Source organism: Alosa pseudoharengus, unplaced genomic scaffold, assembly GCF_046254945.1.
Source record: "Alosa pseudoharengus isolate Yale_2024_CS ecotype anadromous, Long Island Sound unplaced genomic scaffold, YU_APseudo_1.1 YU_APseudo_1.1_scf_7, whole genome shotgun sequence".
Taxonomy (NCBI): Eukaryota; Metazoa; Chordata; class Actinopteri; order Clupeiformes; family Clupeidae; genus Alosa; species Alosa pseudoharengus.
Genome location: NW_027468859.1, coordinates 37,016,777 through 37,040,538, shown reverse-complemented (window position 1 = coordinate 37,040,538; position 23,762 = coordinate 37,016,777). Strand labels below are relative to the sequence as shown.

At 44.3% G+C, this 23,762-nt stretch overlaps 1 protein-coding gene across 1 annotated transcript in view; it reads left to right on the top strand.

Moving 5' to 3' along the window:
* The first annotated feature begins 458 nt into the window (after positions 1 to 458).
* LOC143109558 (adhesion G-protein coupled receptor F3-like) overlaps positions 459 to 23,762 on the top strand; it is a 49,718-nt gene continuing 26,414 nt past the window's right edge. The window contains exons 1-6 of the mRNA XM_076272328.1: positions 459 to 678; positions 1,530 to 1,685; positions 1,786 to 1,856; positions 1,952 to 2,013; positions 3,606 to 3,727; positions 6,093 to 6,323. Of these exons, the coding sequence (XP_076128443.1) occupies positions 459 to 678; positions 1,530 to 1,685; positions 1,786 to 1,856; positions 1,952 to 2,013; positions 3,606 to 3,727; positions 6,093 to 6,323 (862 nt within the window). The remainder of the gene's footprint in view (positions 679 to 1,529; positions 1,686 to 1,785; positions 1,857 to 1,951; positions 2,014 to 3,605; positions 3,728 to 6,092; positions 6,324 to 23,762) is intronic.

The window sequence follows — 23,762 nt, the reverse complement described above, 5'->3', positions numbered from 1 at the left end:
ATCCAATATTGTTTCTCAGGATTTTCTGAATGTTTTAATTACATTATGTCCTGTATATGATGAACTCCCCAAATATAGTTATTCACAATGTCATGTTAAGAAGCATTAAAATGACATTGTTCGATCATTTGTGCACACAGGTTTACACAGACCCTGCCTCTCTGGGATGCTCTTTTTCAAACCCAATCGTGTTGCCAGTTACCCTAATTAGTTGTGAAACATTCCTCCTTTTGTTTTTTTAATCATTACACAACTTTTCCAGCATTTTGTTACTCATGTCCCAACTTTTTTTGAAACATGTTGCTGGCACCAAATTCAAAATTAACATATATTTTCCATGAAATAGTCAAATTTGTCGTTTCAAGATTTGACATGTTGTCTATGTCCTTTTTGCAACTAAATATGAGTTTAAGATATTTGCAGATTATTGTATTCTGTTTTTATTCACATTATACACAATGTCCCAACTTTTTCTGATTTGGGGTTGTATGATGCTGTCCGCTTCTGGTACGCGTGATATTTTGCATTCTGTTCCAGGAGAATTCCATTTCAGCGGAGAGTTCATGATTGAGGGTAATTCGACTCTCACAGTAAACCTAGAACAGTTGAAAAACCTAGAGCTGGTTGACAGTGCTAATAATAAGATTGGAACCATTGAAGAGGCTGAGCAAGCAGCAGGTGAGGTGATTATGTAATTGCTGAAAATTGAATGTTAAACACCTTATTTTTCAGTATGTCTTGACATGATTTCAGGATAAACCCTAGATTAAAAACCCTAGCATGCAAAACAACACATCTACTATATCTGTCTATGGACACATTCAAGTCCTATGTCTCCACTGACAACAGTCAAGCGCATGGGAGTGGTTCAAACAGAAAATAATTTGACAATAACAACAAAGCAACAAAAGCAACATTCATAATATAAATCAACATTTTAATTATTAGGAGAAAATGCTGAAAGGAGAACGTACGGGGTCATGGCCAATTCACCAAAACCAGATTTAATTACATGCGTACTACTCTGACACTTATTGGACAAACCCAGTGACAGCTTTAAGCCTTGGGCGGCAGTGGCTCAGGAGGTGGAGGAGTCATCCAGCAACAGTCGAGCCCGACTCCCCCTGACCCTGTCAAAGTGTCCTTGAGCAAGACACTGAACCCCAAAATACTCCCAATGTGCAAGTCAGCACCTTGAATGGCATCCTACGCCATCGTAGAGTGAATGGGTGAAATTGTAAAGCGCTTAGAGTGCTCAGAGGAGTGGAAAAGCCCTGTACACAGGCAGTCCATTTACCATTGTACATAATAATCTGTAAACACTGTGGTGATTGCTATGCTATGATAATAGGATGATTGCTAAATATCCCAAACCATACAAAGCCCTTAATTAAGACACCTACCATGGTCAGTGGCTTTACAGTAAAATACATTACATAAAATAACTTTATAAATAACTAATAAAGTTAGAATACAGACCAATGCACATATGCACATTAATCATTGTATACATACTGTGTCGTGAGTAGAATGCCGGATTATTGGAGATGAGACAACATGCTGGTGCGAGTCTGAGTATATCTGGGATAAGGCTGTGTTTGAGGATCACGAGAGCTGTCGCAATAATCTGAAGTGTGTGGCAAACGTTTCTCACTACACACCTTTGTGCAATCTCAAAGTTTCAAGTGAGTATTTTGTCTGGATCCCACAGTATTAACGTAAATAAATGTGTCTATTAGCAGATTTGCTTAATTTGTGTATATTACCCCCTTAATTGTGTTACAGTTCAACTTGAGGGAACAATGACAAAACATTCCTCTACCTCTACAATATGGAATGCAGGCCTAAATACTTCAGTATGTATAATCCTATTTGGATAACAATATGTGTGTTCATCTTACAAACCCATTGTTTAATTTGAGACAATGAGGTTCCATTTTGTTTATTGTAGCTGGCAAACGTGTTTAATAAGATGAACGGATTTGAGAGCCTCATAACCACAGTAGATACAAGGTACAATTTATTGCAATTATTGACCTGATTCACTTTTGAAGTCTTTATATCATTCATATCCTTGGTATCTCTGTACAAACAATCAAAGTATGTTGATAGTGTAACAATAACACATTTATCTTCAACCTAGCACTTACTTAACTATTTTATGCTAAACTGTTTAAGGCGAGACACTACAGGTGAATAGGGCAAATAAATTTAAATAATAGACATCACCATGAAACTTACTCAGTTGATTACTTACACAAGTATGAACAAAAAATGTATTACAAGTTTTTGAAATTCAAATGTTTAATTATGCAAATTAGGCATTATCTCATTAAATATGTGCACATTTGCATATATTTTCGGTAGATAGATCTGAACATATGATAAAGCCAGGTACAAAATTATTTTTTCATTTTGTTTGCATACAAGATGAAAATAAAATTACAGAGGGATTTCAGGATATCTGCTTTCATTACCTAGGAAATCAGAATATACTGTCCATAGCCTTAAAAAATCGATTTTTGCCATATATTTTTGATTAAAATGTCGCATAAATCAGGCCAGGAATGATTTATTAACAAATCCCCATAAATATCTTCAGAATACTGCTAAGTGTATATCTGGAAAGTTTGGTGTACATAGGTGCTACTGTACATAAGCTGAGATGTTTCTACTGGAAAATGAGAAAAACTCAATTTGAGAAAACAGCCTTGGAACACAGCCAAGAGATTCCGTTCTCAGCCTACAGTAGACTCGCCTTTGAACTTTCGCGATTGGTTGCGGTTACAAAGGAAGTGTCCATATTTGGATAGCACAATGTCATGCAGGAAAAACAGAGCTTAAGTATACTACTTAAACGGCACCGAAAATCAAAAAATCCAGTGGAAACTAGATGGCAGAAGTGTGTAGGCCAATCTGCCCACCAGCTTTTTCTACTTCGCTACCTACAGATGTTTTACCGGTATGATATTTCGAAACGCCATGTTATTTCCCATAGACAGAAATATACAGGCGCGAGTAGACAAAATGTAATGAAATAAACACCTAAATGTGTAAATCGGGCTTTGTTGTTGTAGTAGTGGTAAAGAATACATGCTAAGGTAGCAAATTAGCCCAAAATCTCGAAATTGACCAGTGCATGAAAAAACGATGTTTTCACCTGCCATGTCTCGCCAAAGGGTTTGATTATCTGAACCAGAGAGAAGGCCTCCTTTAGTTTGTCATCATATGTGTTTAAGCTACCTGACAGTTACACAACAATTCAATAGAGCTACCTGACAGTTAGTGTACGACTCCTCAATAGAGCTACCTGAAAGTTAGTGTATGATCCCTCAATAGAGCTACCTGACAGTTAGTGACTAGAGCTACCTGACAGTGTACGACTCCTCAATAGAGCTACCTGACAGTTAGTGTACGACTCCTCAATAGAGCTACCTGACAGTTAGTGTGCGACTCCTCAATAGAGCTGTCCTGATAGTTAGTGTACGACTCCTCAATAGAGCTGTCCTAATAGTTTGCTGTTCAGGTGTAGGCAGAACTCTGAAATAACACCAACCTCTGCATTGTGTTGATGTCCTTTGTGTTACCCCATACACTCCAAATAGCGGGTTGAAAGCTGATTTTGCAGTGAATCTCACTGCATTATTCAACACTTCCACACTCAATGAGTTGATTGAAAGCCTCAGCCTCTTTCCGGTATACGCCTCCACAGAAGTTGAAACAACAGGTATGTGTCCCATTCCTATCTGAAGCCTCAGCAGCAGTCGGCAGTATGCATTGCGCTGATGTGAGGAATCCACAGCTGAAATATTGGTGTTTTTCAAATAACCATGGCTTTTTTTTTCGTGTTTAAACATGGGTTTTGGTTGTAAACTATGGTTTATGTTTCTCATGGTTCACCATGGTTTTATTATTTCACTACAAACTACCACTAAAAACCATGTTTTCTTGCCCGAATATTAATCATGGTAGTTACCGTAAAATACCATGTTAAAGGTATTCTAAGCGATGTTAGGTTAGCGACCTGTGGAAGTTGGCACCCAATTTGATGAAAATATGAATAAAAGTATTTTGATTCATTTGTGCATCGATGGTGCACGATTGTGCACCCACCACCCCATCAACACCTAAATGACTCCAAAATAGTTGGAATCGTTTGTGCTTAGTGCAATCGTGCACAAACTATTCCAACCATTTTCGAGTCATTTGGATGTTGATGGGGTGCTGGGTGACCCCAGGTCACTAAACAATTTAATGTTAAATGTCGTTAAGACGTTTCGTGCACAAATGTTTATTTTGCCTGCACAAACGAAGAACAAACGATTCCAACTATTTTCAAGTCATTTGGATGTTGATGGGGTGCTGGGTGACCCCAGGTCCCTGAACAATTTAATATTAAATACTACTAAGACGGTTCATGCACAAATGTTTATTTTGCCTGCACAATTGTGCACAAACGATGCACAAACAAATAAAAAATAATTGTATTATTTTCATATGTGGTGCCAAATTCGCACAGGTTGGGTATCGTCACTTCTGATATTCAAGCAAAACAGAGGGCTAGTTCGCTACTCCATATCCTCCTCTCTTAGCCTGACGAGCCAGACCCACATTAAAATGTAGGGTCTGGGCACTCACCGTTGGTAGTGCTCAGTCCGAGGGGCGGGATAATCGGTTGTCTTTCAAATTCCCTCTGCACGCAATAGGACAGCACTACAACTCATGAGTCCCATGTGTTTTACCACCAGCGAAGCTAGTTCAAACTTTGGCCAACTTAAAAAAAAGCTTAACTCGTGTCACGTTGTTCGCCAACAGCAACATCCATCTTCTTTGTTTTCAAGTAGCAGGGAATTCAAGCCGTTGCAACTCTTGCCATCAATCATTATGTTAAGCCCGCCTAACGTCACTATACACGATGTGATTGGCCCTATCGAAGTTTAATTTTTCCAGCTCGCAAGCCAACAGAGAGTTGCTAGACTACATGTAGCCCTAGCAGCTAGGGTGCGTTTAGATTTCTAGGCTACCCCTCTCTCCCATGAAATTGAAACTCTCCTAAACGTGCATCTCGTTAGTGATTGGCTGGTACAGTTTGTAAGGTTTTTATGGTCCAGGCTGGACCAAGTTGTTTCTGTTACCGTTTTTGGAGCCTGGGTTGTCCATAGAGACCGCATTTTTTTTTTTACAGTGTATTCAGGGCACAGGCAGCTAGCCGATAGTGAGATGACACGCTGTTAAGGGATGTTAAAACCAAAGTACCGTGGTTACTATATAAAAACTAGGGCTGTCAATCGATTAAAAAAATGATCTAATTAATTACATACTCTGTGATTAATTAATCTAAATTAATCGCATATATATTTTTTGCTGTGAAAGTATTTTAAATATTTAAATTCAAATGAATCATTGAATAATCAGCATTAGTGACATTAAAGTTCAAAGACTCTTTTATTATTATTTTCACTGTTCAAATAATTGCCATAATAATCTATGATATGACCTAATATGCTGAGGAAATAAATTCAAAAGTGCTTCGGGAAGAAGTTTTTTTTTTCATATACAAGGCATTTCAGGCCACAGATATAACCTAGGGGACACAATGAAAATAAATTCCCCTCAACACTCCCCTCAATGTCAACACTTATTTCTTTGCATTGATGTGCGACTATAGAGTTGATGAACTCCGGTGATATGCAAATTCCTTGCTACAGACATTGCAGAGGACTTTATTTTCAACACTTTATTTTTTATCAACACCATCAGGCTGTTTTTTAAAAGTAAATGTTCCAATCAATGATCCAGGCAGCACGTTTTCTTCTCTCCTTCATTTTACAGTCTAATTTTTACTGACTAGAGCGGCTCGGGGTCAAAGGTCATACGGAATCGATTAATCTGCAATAAAAACATAGGATATCAAGGAGAGTCGGGTTACCTGGCTTCAGAAAGTAAAAGTCCTTCTATTCACTCCAACATTTTCTAAAATCCTCAGCCTGATATCAGGTGAAATCACCTGTGTTAATGATGACATTTACTCTGTTGTGTAAAGCATCACATCAAGATATAGTATGTTGTTGTCATGAGTGTTGCTCTCTTAGGATTGGTTGAGATGTCTTCACCTAGCGGCAAAATACCCTACGGAAAGGAAGAGGTTGAACTGACCTGCAACTTGAACATAGATGACCCCATGAGTTCTTGCAGTTGGTTTATCTTGAAAACCAGCATCAATGAAACATCAGCCATTGGGAATGGGACCCAAGTTGAAGTTGGGTCTTGGTGTTCGAATGTCACAAGACTTTTACTGCGAAAACCAAAAGGGCTTTGGAGAGGTAAGTTCATGCCCCTTGCATCAGCCAAACCATCTCAAATTGCTCTCTCTGTTATCAGATCAACCAAGGTTCTCATCTCAAATTTCAGCTTCTTTTATTTTTTTCTCTTTCCTTTTTTTTATTTGGTGATATGATTTGGTGATATTCCCCTCAATATGATGGGGAATCCTTTTGCTTTCTTCATAATAGTTTTGCATTCTCTCACAATACATTTGACTTTTTTCCTTCAAAATATTTTTCCTTCCATGTTTGTTAAATGGACTTTGTTAGGTTGTAAAGTAGTAGTAATAACTGTACGATAGAATGTAGGCTATGCAAAGTAACTGTAAGTAGGTAAGTAAGTATTAAGTACGCAGTAGCCTACAACAGTAGGCTGACTGTCATTCATTCTCCATGTATTCTTTTTCTCCCCATATCATATCAGAACCAAGGGGGCAGGCGAACGTTCGGAGTGCGTAGACACTATGGCTGATAGTAGACCAGTTCCACCTAGCCATCCCATTGAACTCCATTCAATTTGGTGCCACTTTGACATCAAATAACGTTACAGCTGAAGCATTTAAAGCCTTTATATGAACTTTTTCTATTTTCGGAGTAATACAACATTGTGTGATTGGGGTCATAACCTCGTAACTGACTTACCGGCTGAGTAATAAACGTTTTTCCAAAATCAATGCTAACGTGACGTAATTTACGTAATGAGCATGCGACCAGAGCGGGTGAAAGCGCCACACAGGAGCAAAATAACCGTATTCTCTGGATAAGAATGAAAGCATCGGACCACAACATTTCAGCGAAGTTTTGATGGATTGACAGTAGGCTATGAATGTGGCGAGTGCTGTTTATATGAAATCACATTTATCTACGAACAACTAGGACATTTAAAAAAAGTAAATGTAGACGTGGTGGTAACAAAGTAAGGGGCTACATACCCAATCTCTAGATGCAGCTATCACAAGAGTTACACGAGTCAGACTACGTGCCTATGTTACATCTACGTCCCCTGAGCCTGCGCAGAAAGCCTCGTCGACCAACAGGAAACGGTTGAAATTTGCTTTACCCATCTCGACTGACGTCTACATGATGACTCTGTCCATATCTTTTACTGTCTATAATCAGAACACGTACGTAAGGGATAATGTATAGAACGCCGGTCATTATTGGGAAAATAAGTCCCGACAGGGCGAACCGGACCCCGACGCGCATCGTGCAGGGACTTATTTACACGGCTACTTGCCAAAACGAAACAATAAACTCCCCACCATGTGACTCTTTAGCCTACATAGCCTAGGCTATAGCCTATTTGTAACCGTTTCATCGGGGCTTTTGGTGAGAAACAAATAGTTCGACAACAGCACACTGAACTTCAAACATTCTTTAGAACACAGCTGATCAACCGTCTGCTTTTACTTTTGAATGAAGTTCCAGTCCTTGCGTAGTGATATGAAAGACGTGAAATAGAAGCACAAAGCTCATTTTCCTTGACAGCGGTCTATTATACTTAGCAACGGTCTGTTATTGAGAATTAGCAGACCGCCGAACGTTGGGAAGGCCCATTCAAGTGAATGGAGCATTCTTTAGCATTATGAAGAGCCGTGTAATAAATATGAATAACGCGTAACACGTTCTCGCCATCTACTGGCGAATGTGTAGAACACAAGTAGAATGAAACCACAAGTAGAAATGAAAATCTATCTATCTATCTATAAAGCAAGAACCATCTGTGTGTGTGTCTGTGTGTCCTAATGTCTGGCACGCATATCTCGCTGACCGTCAGACTGACCTAAGATTTCGTATGTGGCTCGGCACAAAGGTGTGCAATCTCAGTTTCCGATCGACGATATTTTTAAGTCACGATCGACTTGTGCCTTGAATTACCCATATGATGTTTGTCCATTTTAAAGACAATTTTTCAAGTAGACATTTGCAGTTTGTTTCGTAACTATTGAATTACAACATTGTGAAAGATCGTAATTCCAACGACTACAAACCCATCAGTCGCACTAGTGACGTTAGCTCATTCACAGCCACACTGCATTGTACAAGCATACCAGCGGCAGGTCTTAATTGGGCTTTCCTTGCCGATGAAAATACTATGAGTCAGAGGATTAAACACATCAGGTAAGTTGTATTCGTCCATAGACTGTACAGAAGATACTGGTAAGTGACATATTAGGCAGCAAGATGTAACCATTAACTACCATAACAGCTAATCTTATTGTTTGATTCCTTCACACAAACATACGGGTATTTGTGGGCATTTTTGGGAGGTACTCCAGGTACGCCATGCTTTTGGAAGTGCGAACAAACGCTGCATTGGCATTGAGATCACATAGAAAATAGCTATAAAAGTATTTTCTCGTGTTTAGTTGTAAAATGAAGGCACAGTTTTTATAGCCATACATGCGTGTTCACTTCTGGCTCATTGGCTATCAATTTGGTAACGATAACGGGCTATGTGACGTCTTTACAACGCTAAACGGGTGGAGGTGGCACACATTTTTGCTACCCCAGAGCTAACTTGCAATGCAACTTGCCATTGTAGTTAGCTTCAATTAACAACCGGATCTCCTTATAGGCAAAGATGGCCGTTTTGGTTCTTTTTTGTAGGCGAACTTCAGAGGTCTATTGTGTGGCTACAGTAGGTCTCACTTTGATGATAGTACGCGGATTTTGCAAACACGAGTATAAAAGTATGTGCAGTAAACTGATGCTTTGAATAGCCCAGGCTTTTTGGACTTGAGACTTTGACTAAACAAATGACAATTCCGACTGCAAGGTCCCAAATTGAAATGAGCGATACAGTAGGCTAATGCCACATAGCTAGACAACAAACACGGGTATAAAAGTATGTGCAATAAACTGACGCTTCGAATAGCCCAGGCTACTTTGGACTTGAGACTTTGACTAAACAAACGACAATTCTGACTGCAAGGTCCCAAATTGAAACGAGCGTTAATGCCACATAGCTAGACAACAAGTGGCAGACTGAGCGACGTCACTTATGCTTTAGACTTTTGGCCATTTCCATTAGACTCGTAAATCCGTCGCCCGAGTTGGAAAGTGTAAATTACCCAGCTTTTTTTGTGGCATTTCACGCAGGCACGCCCCCTTTACCTCGGAGTACTTGTGTAACGATCCTGTGTTCCCTGTCCCTCCTTTGTTTACCTCCTGTGCCATGTGCTCCTGTGTTTACTTCCTGTCCCTGTGTTTTAGTTCCTGTCAGCCATGTGCTCCTTTGTTTGTCTTGCCATGTCTCAGTTCCCTGTGTCTCCGCCCCTCACCTGTTCCTCATTATTAGTCTGCTAGTTTAATTATGATTTCCAGCCCTGTGTTTCTTGTCCACCTGTGCCTTGTTAGCCTTGTTAAATCCCTGTGTATATAAACCTCTAGTTTCGTTATGTTCCTTCTGTGTCATTTGTTGTAATATTCCTGCGCTGCACTCTGTAACTAAAGTCAGTAAATCTACTCTTGGTGTGTTGTCCTGCTTTTGGGTCAATTCAAGTAGCAGCTCGTGACAGACCGTGACAACTTGAGGGTACCCCGAGGTGGACATACGACCTTACGACAAACATGGCTGCGCCCATAGTTGAGATGAGATGACATGTATTTTCTTTGCATTAGTTAGGCTTATGTCATTCTGATCTGTAGAAATGTCCCATGCAGCCATGCCTAAATTTATTACACATTTATTAGGGCCACATTAATTATAGGCTAATATATTATAATATTCAGTATTCATTATTGAATGCTTAGCTGAAATGATGTTTCCCTATCATCCTATTTTTAAAGAAGGCATACCTGTGGGTATGTAATTGGGCTACAGGTTTTCTTCAGGATTGGCATGTTTGAACGGGTGCTGCACTAGTAGTAAATAAACAGAGCAAAAGCTCAACAATCGTAAGTATCAGTAGAAATATGTAAAACAATTAATATTCAATAGCCAAGCAATAATAAACTATTTAACCGGCTGCATTAACTTAGTTTAAGTAATTATGGTAGAATTAGTATCAGAATGTGTGTAACTAAATGTGATTAAGTCACATATTACTGAAGTCAGCTTGGAGGCCCGTCTAACACAAGCAGGGGTTGTATGAGTGTTCATGGTGTCAGGACAGTCAGGCTCAGGAACTGGGACGTCACTCAGTTGATCCTTTGTGTGGAATTGTCGAATTACTGTTAAATACGAGAGTTCTTTAGGAAAACCTAATCTGTACCTTATTGGTACCTAACTATTAGGTATGTTACAATTTTTTGTTAGACGGTCGAGTCAGCAGTGATGGATTTTATCGTTCGTTGTCATGACACAGTTTGCGTCATTCAGTTCGCCAAGATGATTCGTTCTTCTGATTCGTTCGTTCAGTCACGTGTTCTGCACAATGGTGTTTGGCAGTGAGTCACAAACTTTCAAACTATCGTTCATGGTCACGTTCACAACGGTGAACACAAGGTCATGGTAGTGGTTCAAAACATAATAATATAAACATAACAATATGGCAAAAAACAGATTAATGGGAAAAAATGCTTCAAACCCCTTCAAACACCAGAACAGTCAGCAAGCCACTTCTACAAACGAAGGCAGCAAGCTACGAACGAAGAGAAATGCTGATTCGCAAACGAGATGAAGATGAATGTTAGCTTGCAGCAGTAGTAGTGTGTGGGGGTGAAGCCTTTATTCTGTGACGTACTGTGTACCGTTCAACCCCATATTGTCAATGCTTGCTTGTGGTGGGGTAAGGACATGAAGACGTGTTCGCATTTTCCTCCCATGTAGTAACTTGAATGGGGAAAGTCCAGTAGTGGCATGTGGAGTTGCTCTGTACACCTGGAGGGATTCTGTAACGGTGGCTTTCCAGGGCTTCTGTTGCAGAATAGCAGACTGTGCTGACACTCTCAGGACACCGTGCAAGCGTTCAACCACTCCGTTTGCTGCAGGGTGGTAAACTGCAGTATGTACTGTATGTGCTTTATGTTGTCGTGGAAACAAATCACGAACTAACAAAAACCAGCTGAGAACGGTCTGATATGAGAAGTGGCCGCTTGTGGCCTTTTATTCACAAGTCCTCCTGGGTACAGCTCTGAATGCACAGAGACTAAGTGTCGCCAGGCAGGAGTTGCGAATGATGGATGTCCTCTGCAGCGGAGATTCCACGACCCAGGCCTTGGGGAGAAGGTGCGCACGTTCTGTTTGTGGTCAAAAACACCTCCTTTTTTACTTAGGGCCAACCCTGGCCCGGTGTCTGCCCCCTATGTAATCGGCAGACCCTTTTTCATCCAATCAATGTATATTCAATAAATCATAGGTAAATGAGCTCACTGAGCTGCCACAAAAATTATTAAATAATCCCCAGTAGGCCTGTGTGACGTTCGCGCACATGCATGACATCCTGCCCCAGCCTCTGCCTGGCCACCTATGGAGTTACATTTGTTCCACTTTTATGAGCGAGCAGTAGCACAATTTGAGCGCAGAAAAATATTTTGAGCGAACACACAAATTATATTTTGAGGAAAAATGAAACTTGAGCACAAAAAAACTTGTAGTTGAGCAAACAGGAATCTATGTTGTGCTCCACAAATGTCTTTGCCTTTTTGCTAATACTGACATGTATGTGCAACATCAGCTCCTTTTCTTTCAGTTTCACTAGTAGTAGTTGCACTACGTGCTCACATAAACTGTTCCTCCACTTGCTCAGGAGATATCTGTCGTGCTCACTCAACTTCATCTGTGTGCGCGCTCAAAACTGTCGACAGCGTTACGTTTGTTCCACAATTCATCAACCAATCAGAAAATTCAGGGGCTTAAGTCCAATTCTCATTGGCTGCTGAAGTCCACAACGCCTAGAGTCATTTACTAGTGTCAGTGGGAATCGGGAAAGAAGGAACATTGGAGCACGCCACACGAAAATACATCTTTGGTAAGTATTTATCATATGTTATTGTTGGATTTACAACACGGTTACAACGTCTACTTAACTTTATGCGTTGAAACTAAGACCAGCATTATTAACCTTTCCTGATTCCCACTGACACCGATACTGAAAGCTAAGATGGAGAAGACGGCGGAGCAATGGAGCAGTGCAGGAGCAGAGGTCATTGAAGTGGCGGGCTGGACAGTAGAGCCTTTGAAGCACAGGCTCAGGCCATTTATCAAATCCATGCCCAGCCGAGCAGTACCAGATTCCACAATGAAGAAGGATGTCCGACATGTAGCATCATTCCATGACACAGTAACATGTAAGCAGCCAATAGCTGGAATGGGAGCATGGGAGTAGGTCACTAACTTAACTGTAGGAGACAGTAGCTGTTCTCTTTTGTAGTGTCTCTCATACAGGCATTTAGGCAGAATGGACACTGCTGAGCCTGAATCCACAGTTAGCTCCATATTCATTTTGTATTATTTTATTTAATTTAGCTCGGTGCCACTAGGGGGCTGTATATGCTTTGTGGCTCAGCCGACCTCGGGTCAGCCCAGGTAGGCCATTTAACCTACAGGAAACCCAGACACGGGTGTTGCTGATTTGGGAAGCAAACAGTTTTCGACTGTGCCTTTGTGCATATGTGCCTAGCCTTTGTGGTGAGCAATTGGGTTTGTTATTTTGGTTACATGTATTATGAGTGAAAGTTATTGCCGCTGTATGATATATGAATGTAAAATAAACCTGCGAGATAATTGTAACATTACTGAACTCTATGACGCTATGTTCGAGCACACTGGGCGCACGTCTAAACATAATCCGCCCTATTAGCAACCAGTACTAGACTTCGTTTAGGACTAGTCAGTACACTGAATGTTAACTGTGCATCCTCTCTTGTCAGATGCTGTGTGCTTATGCAAGTAAAGTCAATTTTACGCAAAGAGTGTGTTTGTGTGATGGGTCACACAAGAGGTAGAACTCAAAAGGGATTCACGCTACACTAAAATACGTACATAAACAGTAATTAAAGATAGACACATACAATAACCCCCCAAAGTTCTCCCGATACCTTGACCCCAAAGCATTGTGGGAAACACTAGCACACAGTCTTATACACCGATGCTTCAGTATTAACATCATCTTCCATTACATGGTCTCACCTAGATCAGGCAGTGTGTAAAAAAAGTCTCTGACCTTCGGTTCCCAGGCAGGCAGTGTAGAAGAAGTGCATGTTTTTCGTGCATCTGGCCCTCCATTTGTATTTGTTGCAGTGATGGAATAAGTACTGAATCTCAGTACTTAAGTAAAAGTACAAATACAGAGAGAAATATTTACTTTAATAAAAGTAAAAGTACCACAATGCCAACCTTACTTAAGTAAAAGTAAAAAGTACCTGCTTTTAAATGTACTTTAAGTTAAAAGTAAAAGTATTTGCATAATGATTTATTCTCTTAATATCTATATTCTAAAAGAAAAATTAGTATGGGCTGTGGCATTTTAATTAAGCTAGTTTTAGGTTATACTCGACTAGATAGTTGTCAGGAGGTGGTTTTGAGCACAGATGCAGAGGCAGAGAATTATCAGAAATAGTCTCTTTAATTCAACAGAGGTGCAAGACAAAAGGCTCAATCACACCAAAATAGTCACCAGCGCACACAGTTCACAAGAGGTAAGTCCAAGCTTCAGGATTCAGTTCAGTTCACAGGTAAATATCCGCAACAAAAGTAAAGTCCACTTACAATAGTAATCCAAATGTCCACAGAGAAGTTCAGAGAGGAAAGTCACAAGAAACTGTCCATGAGAATTAAATCCACAATCCGAGAAAGTCCAAATCCAGAGAATAATCCAACGTGAATCCACTGAGAAGTTCAGCTACGCAGAGTCCACCTTGTGAGCTTGCTCAGGCACAAGATCATGTTGCGGCACTGCAGTCATCTTCAGCTCAGCTTATATACTCTGTCAATTAGTCATGTGGCCACCAGGTGAATCCACTCATTAATTCACAGGTAGCTGAGAAGGCCAGGTAACATGTTCTTGCAAATCATGTCTCCACCTAGTGGTGGCTATGAGGAACTGTGTGAGGTCTGACAGTACCCCCCCTCTGATGGCCGGCCCAGGTCGATCAGGGTGAGCGGTGTGGAAGTCCCGTATGAGACCAGGGTCCATGATGTGTCTAGGGGGAACCCAGGAGCGCTCCTCTGGTCCATAGCCCTTCCAATCCACCAGATATTGCCAACCACGTCCAGCCCGGCGGGAGTCCAGCAGCCTTTGCACTGTGTATACAGGTCCACCTGCAAGCATACGAGGGGGAGGGGGACGAGACACCGGAGGAGACAAAGGTGAAGTATGCACTTTCTTCAACAAAGAGACATGAAAAACCAGACTCACCTGAAGAGCCCTGGGAATGGCCAGTTGGTATGCAACTGCATTGATCCTCCGCATAATGCGAAATGGACCAACATACTGTGGAGGGAATTTCTTGGATTCAGTCCGTAACTGCAGATTCTTAGTGGATAACCAAACCCTCTGCCCGACTTTGAAAGATGGTCCCCGCTGCCGCCTTCTATTGGCCTGCTTCTGATGACGAGCAGACATCTTTAACAGAGTCTGACGAGCCCTCCTCCAAGTACGTCTGCATCGTGCAACTGCTGCTTCTGCCGATGGCACTGCCACTGCTCTCTGTTGGTCAGGAAAGAGGGGAGGCTGAAACCCATTCTGGACCTCGAATGGAGACATCCCTGTAGAAGAGGACACCAGTTGATTATGTGCCATCTCTGCCCACATCAAGTTCTGGCTCCACGTAGAAGGATTCTCAGCCGTGATGCATCTCAGGTACTTTTACAATTCTTGATTGATCCTCTCGGTCTGGCCGTTGGATTCTGGGTGATAGCCTGAGGAGAGACTCACAGAAGTGTTAAACAAAATCCAGAATGCCTTAAAAGCGTGAGGAGAATTGAGGTCCCCGATCCGACACATCTGCGGGCACGCCGTGATAACGTACCACCTCTTGTACCACAATATTAGCAGTCTCCTTGGCCGACGGGAGTTTCTGTAGAGGAACGAAGTGAGCAGCCTTTGAAAAACGATCCACAATGACAAAAATGACTGTATTACCTCTGGATTCGGGAAGTCCTGTGATGAAATCCATCGAAATGTGAGACCAGGGTCGGTGAGGGATGGGGAGTGGATGCAGTAGTCCAGCTGGACGTTGTGTGGAGGATTTCTGACTGGAACAGGTCTGGCAGGCTGCCACAAACTCCTTGACGTCAGTAGTGACACTGGGCCACCAGAAACGTCTCCTGACAAACTCTAGGGTTCATTCTGCTCCTGGATGACCTGCCAATCGGGAGCTGTGACCCCACTGTAAAACATCAGACCGCACAGACACAGACGAACAGGCAACCTGTGGGAGTATCCTCTGGCGGGGGTGCTGGACCTTGGGCTTGCCGAACCTTCTCCTCTATGGCGATTCTCACTGGAGCCACAATGCAAAGGGAGGGAAGGATACAGTGGGTCCCTGTTAAGTTTGGACGGGTTCCTTCAGGAATCACGATCCCCATTTTCTCGGCAGAAATGGCACAAACTGCAGTTGACACAAACAACCACAAGGTGTCACTTTGGTGCCACTACTATTTTTGATGCGACTTGACTTACTGCTTCCATGATGCAGTTTCCAAGTCAGTAGAACAATCAGAGAAAGCTGAGCCATTACCAAACATATATGATAATACAATAGCGTGAGTTTATATATCTTATACCCTATTTGTCAAGGTTAGCCTACTTATAGATTTGATAGTGAAACGATAAACGCATAAGAGCATAAGAGACTTTCAGCGGGGGCACGGGAACTTAAATTGATCACGGTAGTTTAAGCTTACACTTGACAAAACATTCTAATATGAAAATGTAGATGCAATTGTTGTAAAATGGTGCAGCTCCTTTAAGAAAGCACCGTGTGCAGGGGTGGAGAGAGAGAAAGCGAGAGGGGATAGGCCTATGTGTGTTAGAACTTAGCGTGTGGAAAAAGTATGTGCTGTTGAGACTGGAGCGAGTCATATTCAAAATAATGCAAAAAAAAGCAATTATCCTCATTCATTGCAACCAAAGCATGCCTGCTTGCCGACGTTCAAACGAAAAATATATCAAAGCACCTTTTGCGTTTGAATGTAGCACGAAAAAATGTTTAAACAGCTGGACAAATGGTTTAGCTAATTGATTATATAACCTGTACACCAGCAATTGTTGAACATTTACCTGTACAAGTACATTGACAGTAGCCCAGCCTAACAGCATGTTGTAGGCCTATACTGTAGAAATTTCACTTAAATTGCAACCGCAACATGCCTGCTTGCCAACGTTCAAACGACAACGAAAAAGATAATAAAACAACAAGAGGGTTGAGTCTGAATGACACTGAGTTTTTAGACACTGAGTTTTTGTAGTTAAGAAATATTTTCGTATAAAAAAATGGTCATTCTTCAATCTCCTTCACTGACGCCTATGGAAAAGGCTTAACGTCCCAAAACAACGATCAATGATCATCAAATTTCTCTCTCACATTGCTCCTCATAACCATCTATAAAAAAGTGTTTTTTCTTTTCTTTTTGAGCACATCCGAATCCCAGGACATAACGCACTGGACCTTATAATAGGCTCGAGATATAATTCCAAAGGGGGCAGATAGGGGCCACTGCACTTAGAACTTAAAAAGATGAAGCTTTCCGAACTTTGAAATTGCGATCAGTGACTGGCATCGGGTGAACGAAGCTTTTCGAAGTTGAACAGGCTATTAAAAACTGTTTGCGCACCTCCATGTCACAGGAGAGACTGGGCTCTCCCTTCTATGAAAAAGACGTTAGGCTACCTGCAAACTGGCCTATGATTTCATTGCTGAGTTTGCGGCAAAGCAAGAAAATGTTTTTTTTTCCTGAGTCAGGATATGGCGAGTCAGTGTCATTTATTTGTCCAATGTTAGCCTATAGATACAGACCAGTACATCTTATCAATAGTTTGAATGTCGTGGGTGTTTCTGCTCATTGACAAATACCATTCAGCACAATGATTCATGCCCAATTAATTCCCCCTGTTAAAGTGTTCGCCTTTGTTACACTATTTGGTTTCGTGATGTAGCCTAGCCTATGATAAACACCATATGGCCAAATATGTGACTCAGCTAATGTTATAGGGTATACAATTGAATTTCCCCTCTTAAAGGCAAGCTGGTGTAGCTTATTAGACTAGGCTACTATTAAAATACACCGACGGTAGCCTTGGCTATGTGTAAAGTAAGCTATCGCATGATTTCATGCACGTAAGTGAAAAGGGCCTTGCATCTGTCAAGTTCGCACAGGGCCTCGCATCCCCTTGCGACGGCCCTGAAGCTCCTCCTAAGACAGCAAGGAAAAAGTTAAAATACGCGATAAACCCGGGAAAAGTTGACAGGTTTGTTTCGGTGATTATTTGTGAAATTGTGCAAACGACAGCCTTTTCAAGGCATTTCAAGGAAGGAGTCGTAGCATGCAAGCTCCCAAATTGACCCAGTAGCCTAAGGCATCAATAAATTGTTGGGACTGGGGAGGGTCATGCGTTTTTTCTCAATCACTTTGGAGGGTCATAGAAAAAATTCTTGCTGGCGAGGGAGGGTCACGTCTTTTTTGACTAACGCTCCCAAAACTCCTCCGGTAGCGCCTTAATTAAATAAATAACGAACAGTCCCTAATTGATTAACAGCCTAGGCCTACACCAGCAATTGTTGAACATTGACCTGTACAGGACATTGACAGTAGCCCAGCCTAACAAGCAAATGTTGCAAAATACATCAAAAGACGCAATTAATCAGAAATAAATAATGTAATCTGCATCGCTTTATTTAACAAACTGCAAGCAACAAGAGCATTGAGTTCGCTGTAAGGCCAAATCCAAGAGCAAAGCCTATCTGTTAAGGCAGTCGATAGGCTATATAACAAGCTGTGTGCCTGGAAAGACGATAGATGACTGCTCTGGTCATCCCATACCCTCCCCCCACTTCCTGTTGTCAGGGTTGCAGTATGGAGAGCTGGACCGAGGCACAGGGCAAGTAGAGATCGAACTTGAGAATAGGAATCTTTAATGAGAAAGCACACTACAACCACGAAACAACATCAAAGACCGACAGGGGACTGAGGGGAGACAGAGGGTTTAAATACACAGGGGTTAACAGGGCACAGGTGAACAAGGAACAAGACTCAGGTGGAAACCATAATTAAACTAACAGACTAACGAGATCAGGTGAGGGGTGGAGACACAGGCACAGGGAACAGAAACACATGGCAAAACAAAGAAACACATGGTACAGGACACAGGAAGAAGAGCAGACATGAAGGAAAACACTAAACAGGGAAAACACACGACAGGACCCTTACATTACCCCCCTCCAAGGGCCGGATTCCAGACGGCCCAAACAAAAAAAGGTCCAAACAGGGTGGGCGGAGGGGGCAAACGGCAGGAGGGTCAGGCGGGCGGCCGGGTGGACGGCCGGACAGGGACAGAGGGTCTGGCGGACGGCCGGGTGGACGGCCGTTCAGAGACGGAGGGTCAGGCGGACGGTTGGCCAGGGACGGAGGATCAGGTGGACGACCCGGCGGACGGCCGGTCAGAGACGGAGGGTCAGGCGGACGACCGGTCAGGGACAGACAGTCAGGCGGGCGGCCCGGTGGACGGCCGGACAAGTCTGGCTGGTCAGGTGGGCGGCCGGTCAGGGACAGCGGGTCCAGCGACTGGGCTGCAGGCACCGGAGTAGGGACTGGAGCCAGAGCCGGGCCTGGAGCCGGAGGGGGTACTGGAGCCGGAGCCTGGCCTGGAGCCGGAGCCAGAGTCAAACCCGGGACAGAAGCGGGTGCTGGAGCCAGAGCGGGGACTGGAGCCGGACTCGGAGCAGGACTCAGAGCAGGAGTCTGACTCGGGGCAGGAGCCGGCGCAGGAGCAGGAGCCGGACTCGGCGGAGCCGGAGCAGGAGCCGGAGCAGGAGCCGGACTCGGCGCAGGAGCCGGAGCAGGAGCCGGACTCGGCGCAGGAGCCGGAGCAGGAGCCGGACTCGGCGCAGGAGCCGGACTCGGCGCAGGAGCCGGAGCAGGAGCCGGACTCGGCGGAGCCGGAGCAGGAGCCGGACTCGGCGGAGCCGGAGCAGGAGCCGGACTCGGCGGAGCCGGAGCAGGAGCCGGACTCGGCGGAGCCGGAGCAGGAGCCGGACTCGGCGGAGCCGGAGCCGGACTCGGCGGAGCAGGAGCAGGAGCAGGAGCCGGACTCGGCAGAGAAGGAGGAGCAGGAGCCGGACTCGGCAGAGCAGGAGCAGGAGCCGGACTCGGCAGAGCAGGAGCAGGAGCCGGACTCGGCAGAGCAGGAGCAGGAGCCGGACTCGGCAGAGCAGGAGCAGGAGCCGGACTCGGCAGAGCAGGAGCAGGAGCCGGACTCGGCAGAGCAGGAGCAGGAGCCGGACTCGGCAGAGCAGGAGCGGGGACTGGAGTCATGGGAGCCGGAGTCAGAACTGGAGCACGAGCTGGCACAGGAGCTTGACTCGGGGATGGAGAGGGAGCGGGAACCGGAGTCGGGATTGGAGCCCGAGTCGGGACTGGAGCCTGAGTCGGGACTGGAGCTGGAATCAGGGCTTGAGCTGGAGCCAGAATCGGGACTGGAGCGGGAGCCGGCGCAGGAGTCTGAATCGGGGCTGGATCGGGAGCCCGAATCGGAGCTGGATCGGGAGCGGGAGCTGGATCAGGAGCGGGAGCTGGAGCCGGAGTCGAAACCGCGACTGGAGCCGGAGTCGGGACTGGAGCCTGAGCCGGTGTAGAAGTCTGACTCGGGGCTGGAGAGGGAGCTGGAACCGGAATCGGGACTGGAGCCGGAATCGGGACTGGAGCCGGAATTGGGACTGGAGCCAGAATCGGGACTGGAGCCAGAATCGGGGCTGGAGCCGGAGCCGGAATCAGCGCTGGAGCCAGAATCGGGGCTGGAGCCGGAGGCGCTTCAGAGCGCGGGGAATCGGGACTGGAACTCGGAGGCGCTTCAGAGCGCGGGGAATCGGGACTGGAACTCGGAGGCGCTTCAGAGCGCGGGGAATCGGGACTGGAACTCGGAGGCGCTTCAGATCGCGGGGACTCGGAACTGGAACTCGGAGGCGCTCCAGAGCGCGGGGACTCGGGACTGGAACTCGGAGGCGCTTCAGAGCGCGGGGACTCGGGACTGGAACTCGGAGGCGCCTGAGAGCGCGGGGCTGGCACCGGAATCGGGGCTGGAGCGGGAGCCGGCGCAGGAGTCTGAATCGGGGCTGGAGAGGGAGCTACCGGAAGAACTGCAGGCCCAGGGCGTTGGGGAGTTGGGACTGGAGAGGGGCCTGGTCCCTCCTCCTCAGAGGACCAGTCATCCTCAGAGGTTTCCCCCTCCTCTTCATCCTCCCAGAACAACTCCCAGGGCATTAGGTGCAGTGGCAAGTCAGAATTAAAATCGAAAAACTTGCCTTCTTCCATGTTTGTCGGTCGGTCTTTCTGTCAGGGTTGCAGTATGGAGAGCTGGACCGAGGCACAGGGCAAGTAGAGATCGAACTTGAGAATAGGAATCTTTAATGAGAAAGCACACTACAACCACGAAACAACATCAAAGACCGACAGGGGACTGAGGGGAGACAGAGGGTTTAAATACACAGGGGTTAACAGGGCACAGGTGAACAAGGAACAAGACTCAGGTGGAAACCATAATTAAACTAACAGACTAACGAGATCAGGTGAGGGGTGGAGACACAGGCACAGGGAACAGAAACACATGGCAAAACAAACAAAGAAACACATGGTACAGGACACAGGAAGAAGAGCAGACATGAAGGAAAACACTAAACAGGGAAAACACACGACAGGACCCTTACACCTGTAGCCTACCATTATGAAGGCCTGTAGCCTAAAACGACTCGTTGCCTTTTTGTGACATTAAGCTTTTTCACGTTAAGCCCCCCTCCCCCATCCCCTTCTTTCACAAGCAGTGGGGGAGCGCGGGGCACAAAGTAACACTTTTTGGTAGACAAAGGAGGGTTCTCCGCGCTTCTGTCGTTTGGCCACAATCCGATGCAACCAGGCCAGGACAGATATTTTAGAGAGAAGGAGAGACGCCGGTGCAGCTCAGATGTCTTCTTAATTTTCTTTATTCTTTAGTAAAAGGTGCAGAACATTATTAAACTTTGACTAACATTTCGATGTGTCGATGTTTTTTAATAACGAACATCGAAACGTTAGTCAAAGTTTAATAATGTTCTGCACCTTTTACTAAAGAATAAAGAAAATTAAGAAGACATCTGAGCTGCACCGGCGTCTCACCTTCTCTAACACTTTTTGGCTTTGGCTAAATATTTCTAAAATCATTTGAGTTTCACTAGTCACATGTTTTAACAAGCAACACTTATTGAACTAATAACAGACGTGTGTCGAAAATTGACTTTATTTTCCATACGGAGAAATAACATATGCAGAGTCTAACCAAGGTCAATCTTGCCAAAAAAGCCCTCAAACCTGAAAACACATGAGGCAAAAGTGCAAAACATCACAAAACTAACTAAACTAACACGCGCATATTTTTGTATTGCAATCATTGTAGCCTACAGTTGTAACAGCGCGTAACAGTCGTTTTACTCCCCGGATGCGCTCATTATAAAGAACGTTTAACGTGTCCCAAAAACAGCTATCAATTAATCACCAAACGTCTTATAAACAAGTATTGCCAGGAGCAACACCTTGCAAAAAATGATAACAATAGGCCTTTATATGGCTCTGCTCCTGCCTAGATTCGAACTCAGAACTGCCTGAAAGTTGCAGACCTGTTCTGGAAATACGTGCATTAACCCACTCGACCGTCAGACAACGCTATCTGCTTCGAGTAGGCCTATTGAGTAGGACTGTAGCCTACACTGGTTGCTGTGGCACAGTCTTGAGTGACCGAATTCGTTTTTCTTTGTCATATGAATGCTGTCATTTTGTTAACATTACTGTTAAGGAGATGCTGTAGGCAAAGTCTATATTTCAACCTCGTTAGTGTAGTAAAAAAAAAATCAGAACTATTCACAAGGTTTCTGGGCAGCATATTTATGTTCTGTTAGCAAGCGAACTTCTCATGACTACCGACAAAGTAGCCTACTGCCAGCTGACGAAGCTCTCATTACTGAGAGACAGACACTGTACAATCAAGAAATCTTGCCACTGAATCCAACATTATGTACAAGGCTTAGGCTACAGTGGACTAGCATGTTGCAGGGGCTGCTAAAAACACAGAGAAACGCACTGAAAACTCGGCCAATCACAGCCCTTGCTGTCGAATTCGTCTGGTTCGACCGTGGAACTCCACAGCGGACTATGCTGCCCCCAAGCGGCTGCAGTTGTACTTACATTTCACCATTCACCATGATCGTGAATGAAGTGTCAATTTTTAACGGGGACCCCCGAGAGAGTGCATCCGCCTTTGTATTCTTGGAACCTGGACGGTATGACAAAGTAAAATTAAATCTTGTAAAAAACAGTGACCATCTAGCTTGGCGGGGATTCAAGCGCTTAGCCTCCTTGATGTACTCTAAGTTCTTATGATCCGTCCAGACCATGAACGGATGTGTGGCCCCCTCTAACCACTGTCTCCATTCCTCCAGTGCCAGTTTTACCGCTAGTAATTCCCGATTGCCCACATCATAATTCTGCTCCACTCTAGAGAATCGGCGAGAGAAAAAGGCACAAGGGTGTACTTTGCCGTCACTCTCTAACCTCTGGGAGAGAATAGCTCCTGCTCCAATATCAGAGGCATCCACCTCCACAATGCACGGTAAGTCAGGGTTGGGATGAGTCAAAATGGGGGCAGTGGTGAACCTGTGCTTCAGTTCCTCAAAGGCTTTCTGTGCTTCAGGGGTCCAGGTAATTCTGGACTGTGCCCCTTTCGTGAGTGCAATGATAGGGGCTGCCACGGTACTAAAGTTGTGAATGAACCTTCTATAGAAGTTAGCGAACCCTATAAACCGTTGCACCTGCTTCAGATTGTTTGGGACAGGCCACTCAGTGATGGTGCTCACCTTCTTGGAATCCATAGAAACACCATCATGACCAATACAGTACCCCAGGAAGGTAGTCTGGGTATTGTGGAACTCACATTTCTCCAACTTCACATACAGGTTACTCTGAAGGAGTCGCAGTAGCACCTCTCTGACATGTAGAATGTGGTCCTGGAAGGATTCAGAAAAGATTAGGATGTCATCCAGGTAAACAAAAACAAATCGATTCAACATCTCTCTAAGGACATCATTGATAAGAGCCTGGAAGACAGCAGGACTATTCGACAACCCAAAAGGCATCATCAGATACTCGTAGTGTCCACTAGGAGTATTGAATGCGGTCTTCCATTCGTCTCCCTCCCGAATACGAACCAAGTTGTAAGCATTTCTCAAATCGAACTTAGAGAATATCTTGGCTCCTCTGAGTCTATCAAAAGCTGTGGACATTAAGGGTAGTGGATACTTGTTCTTCCTTGT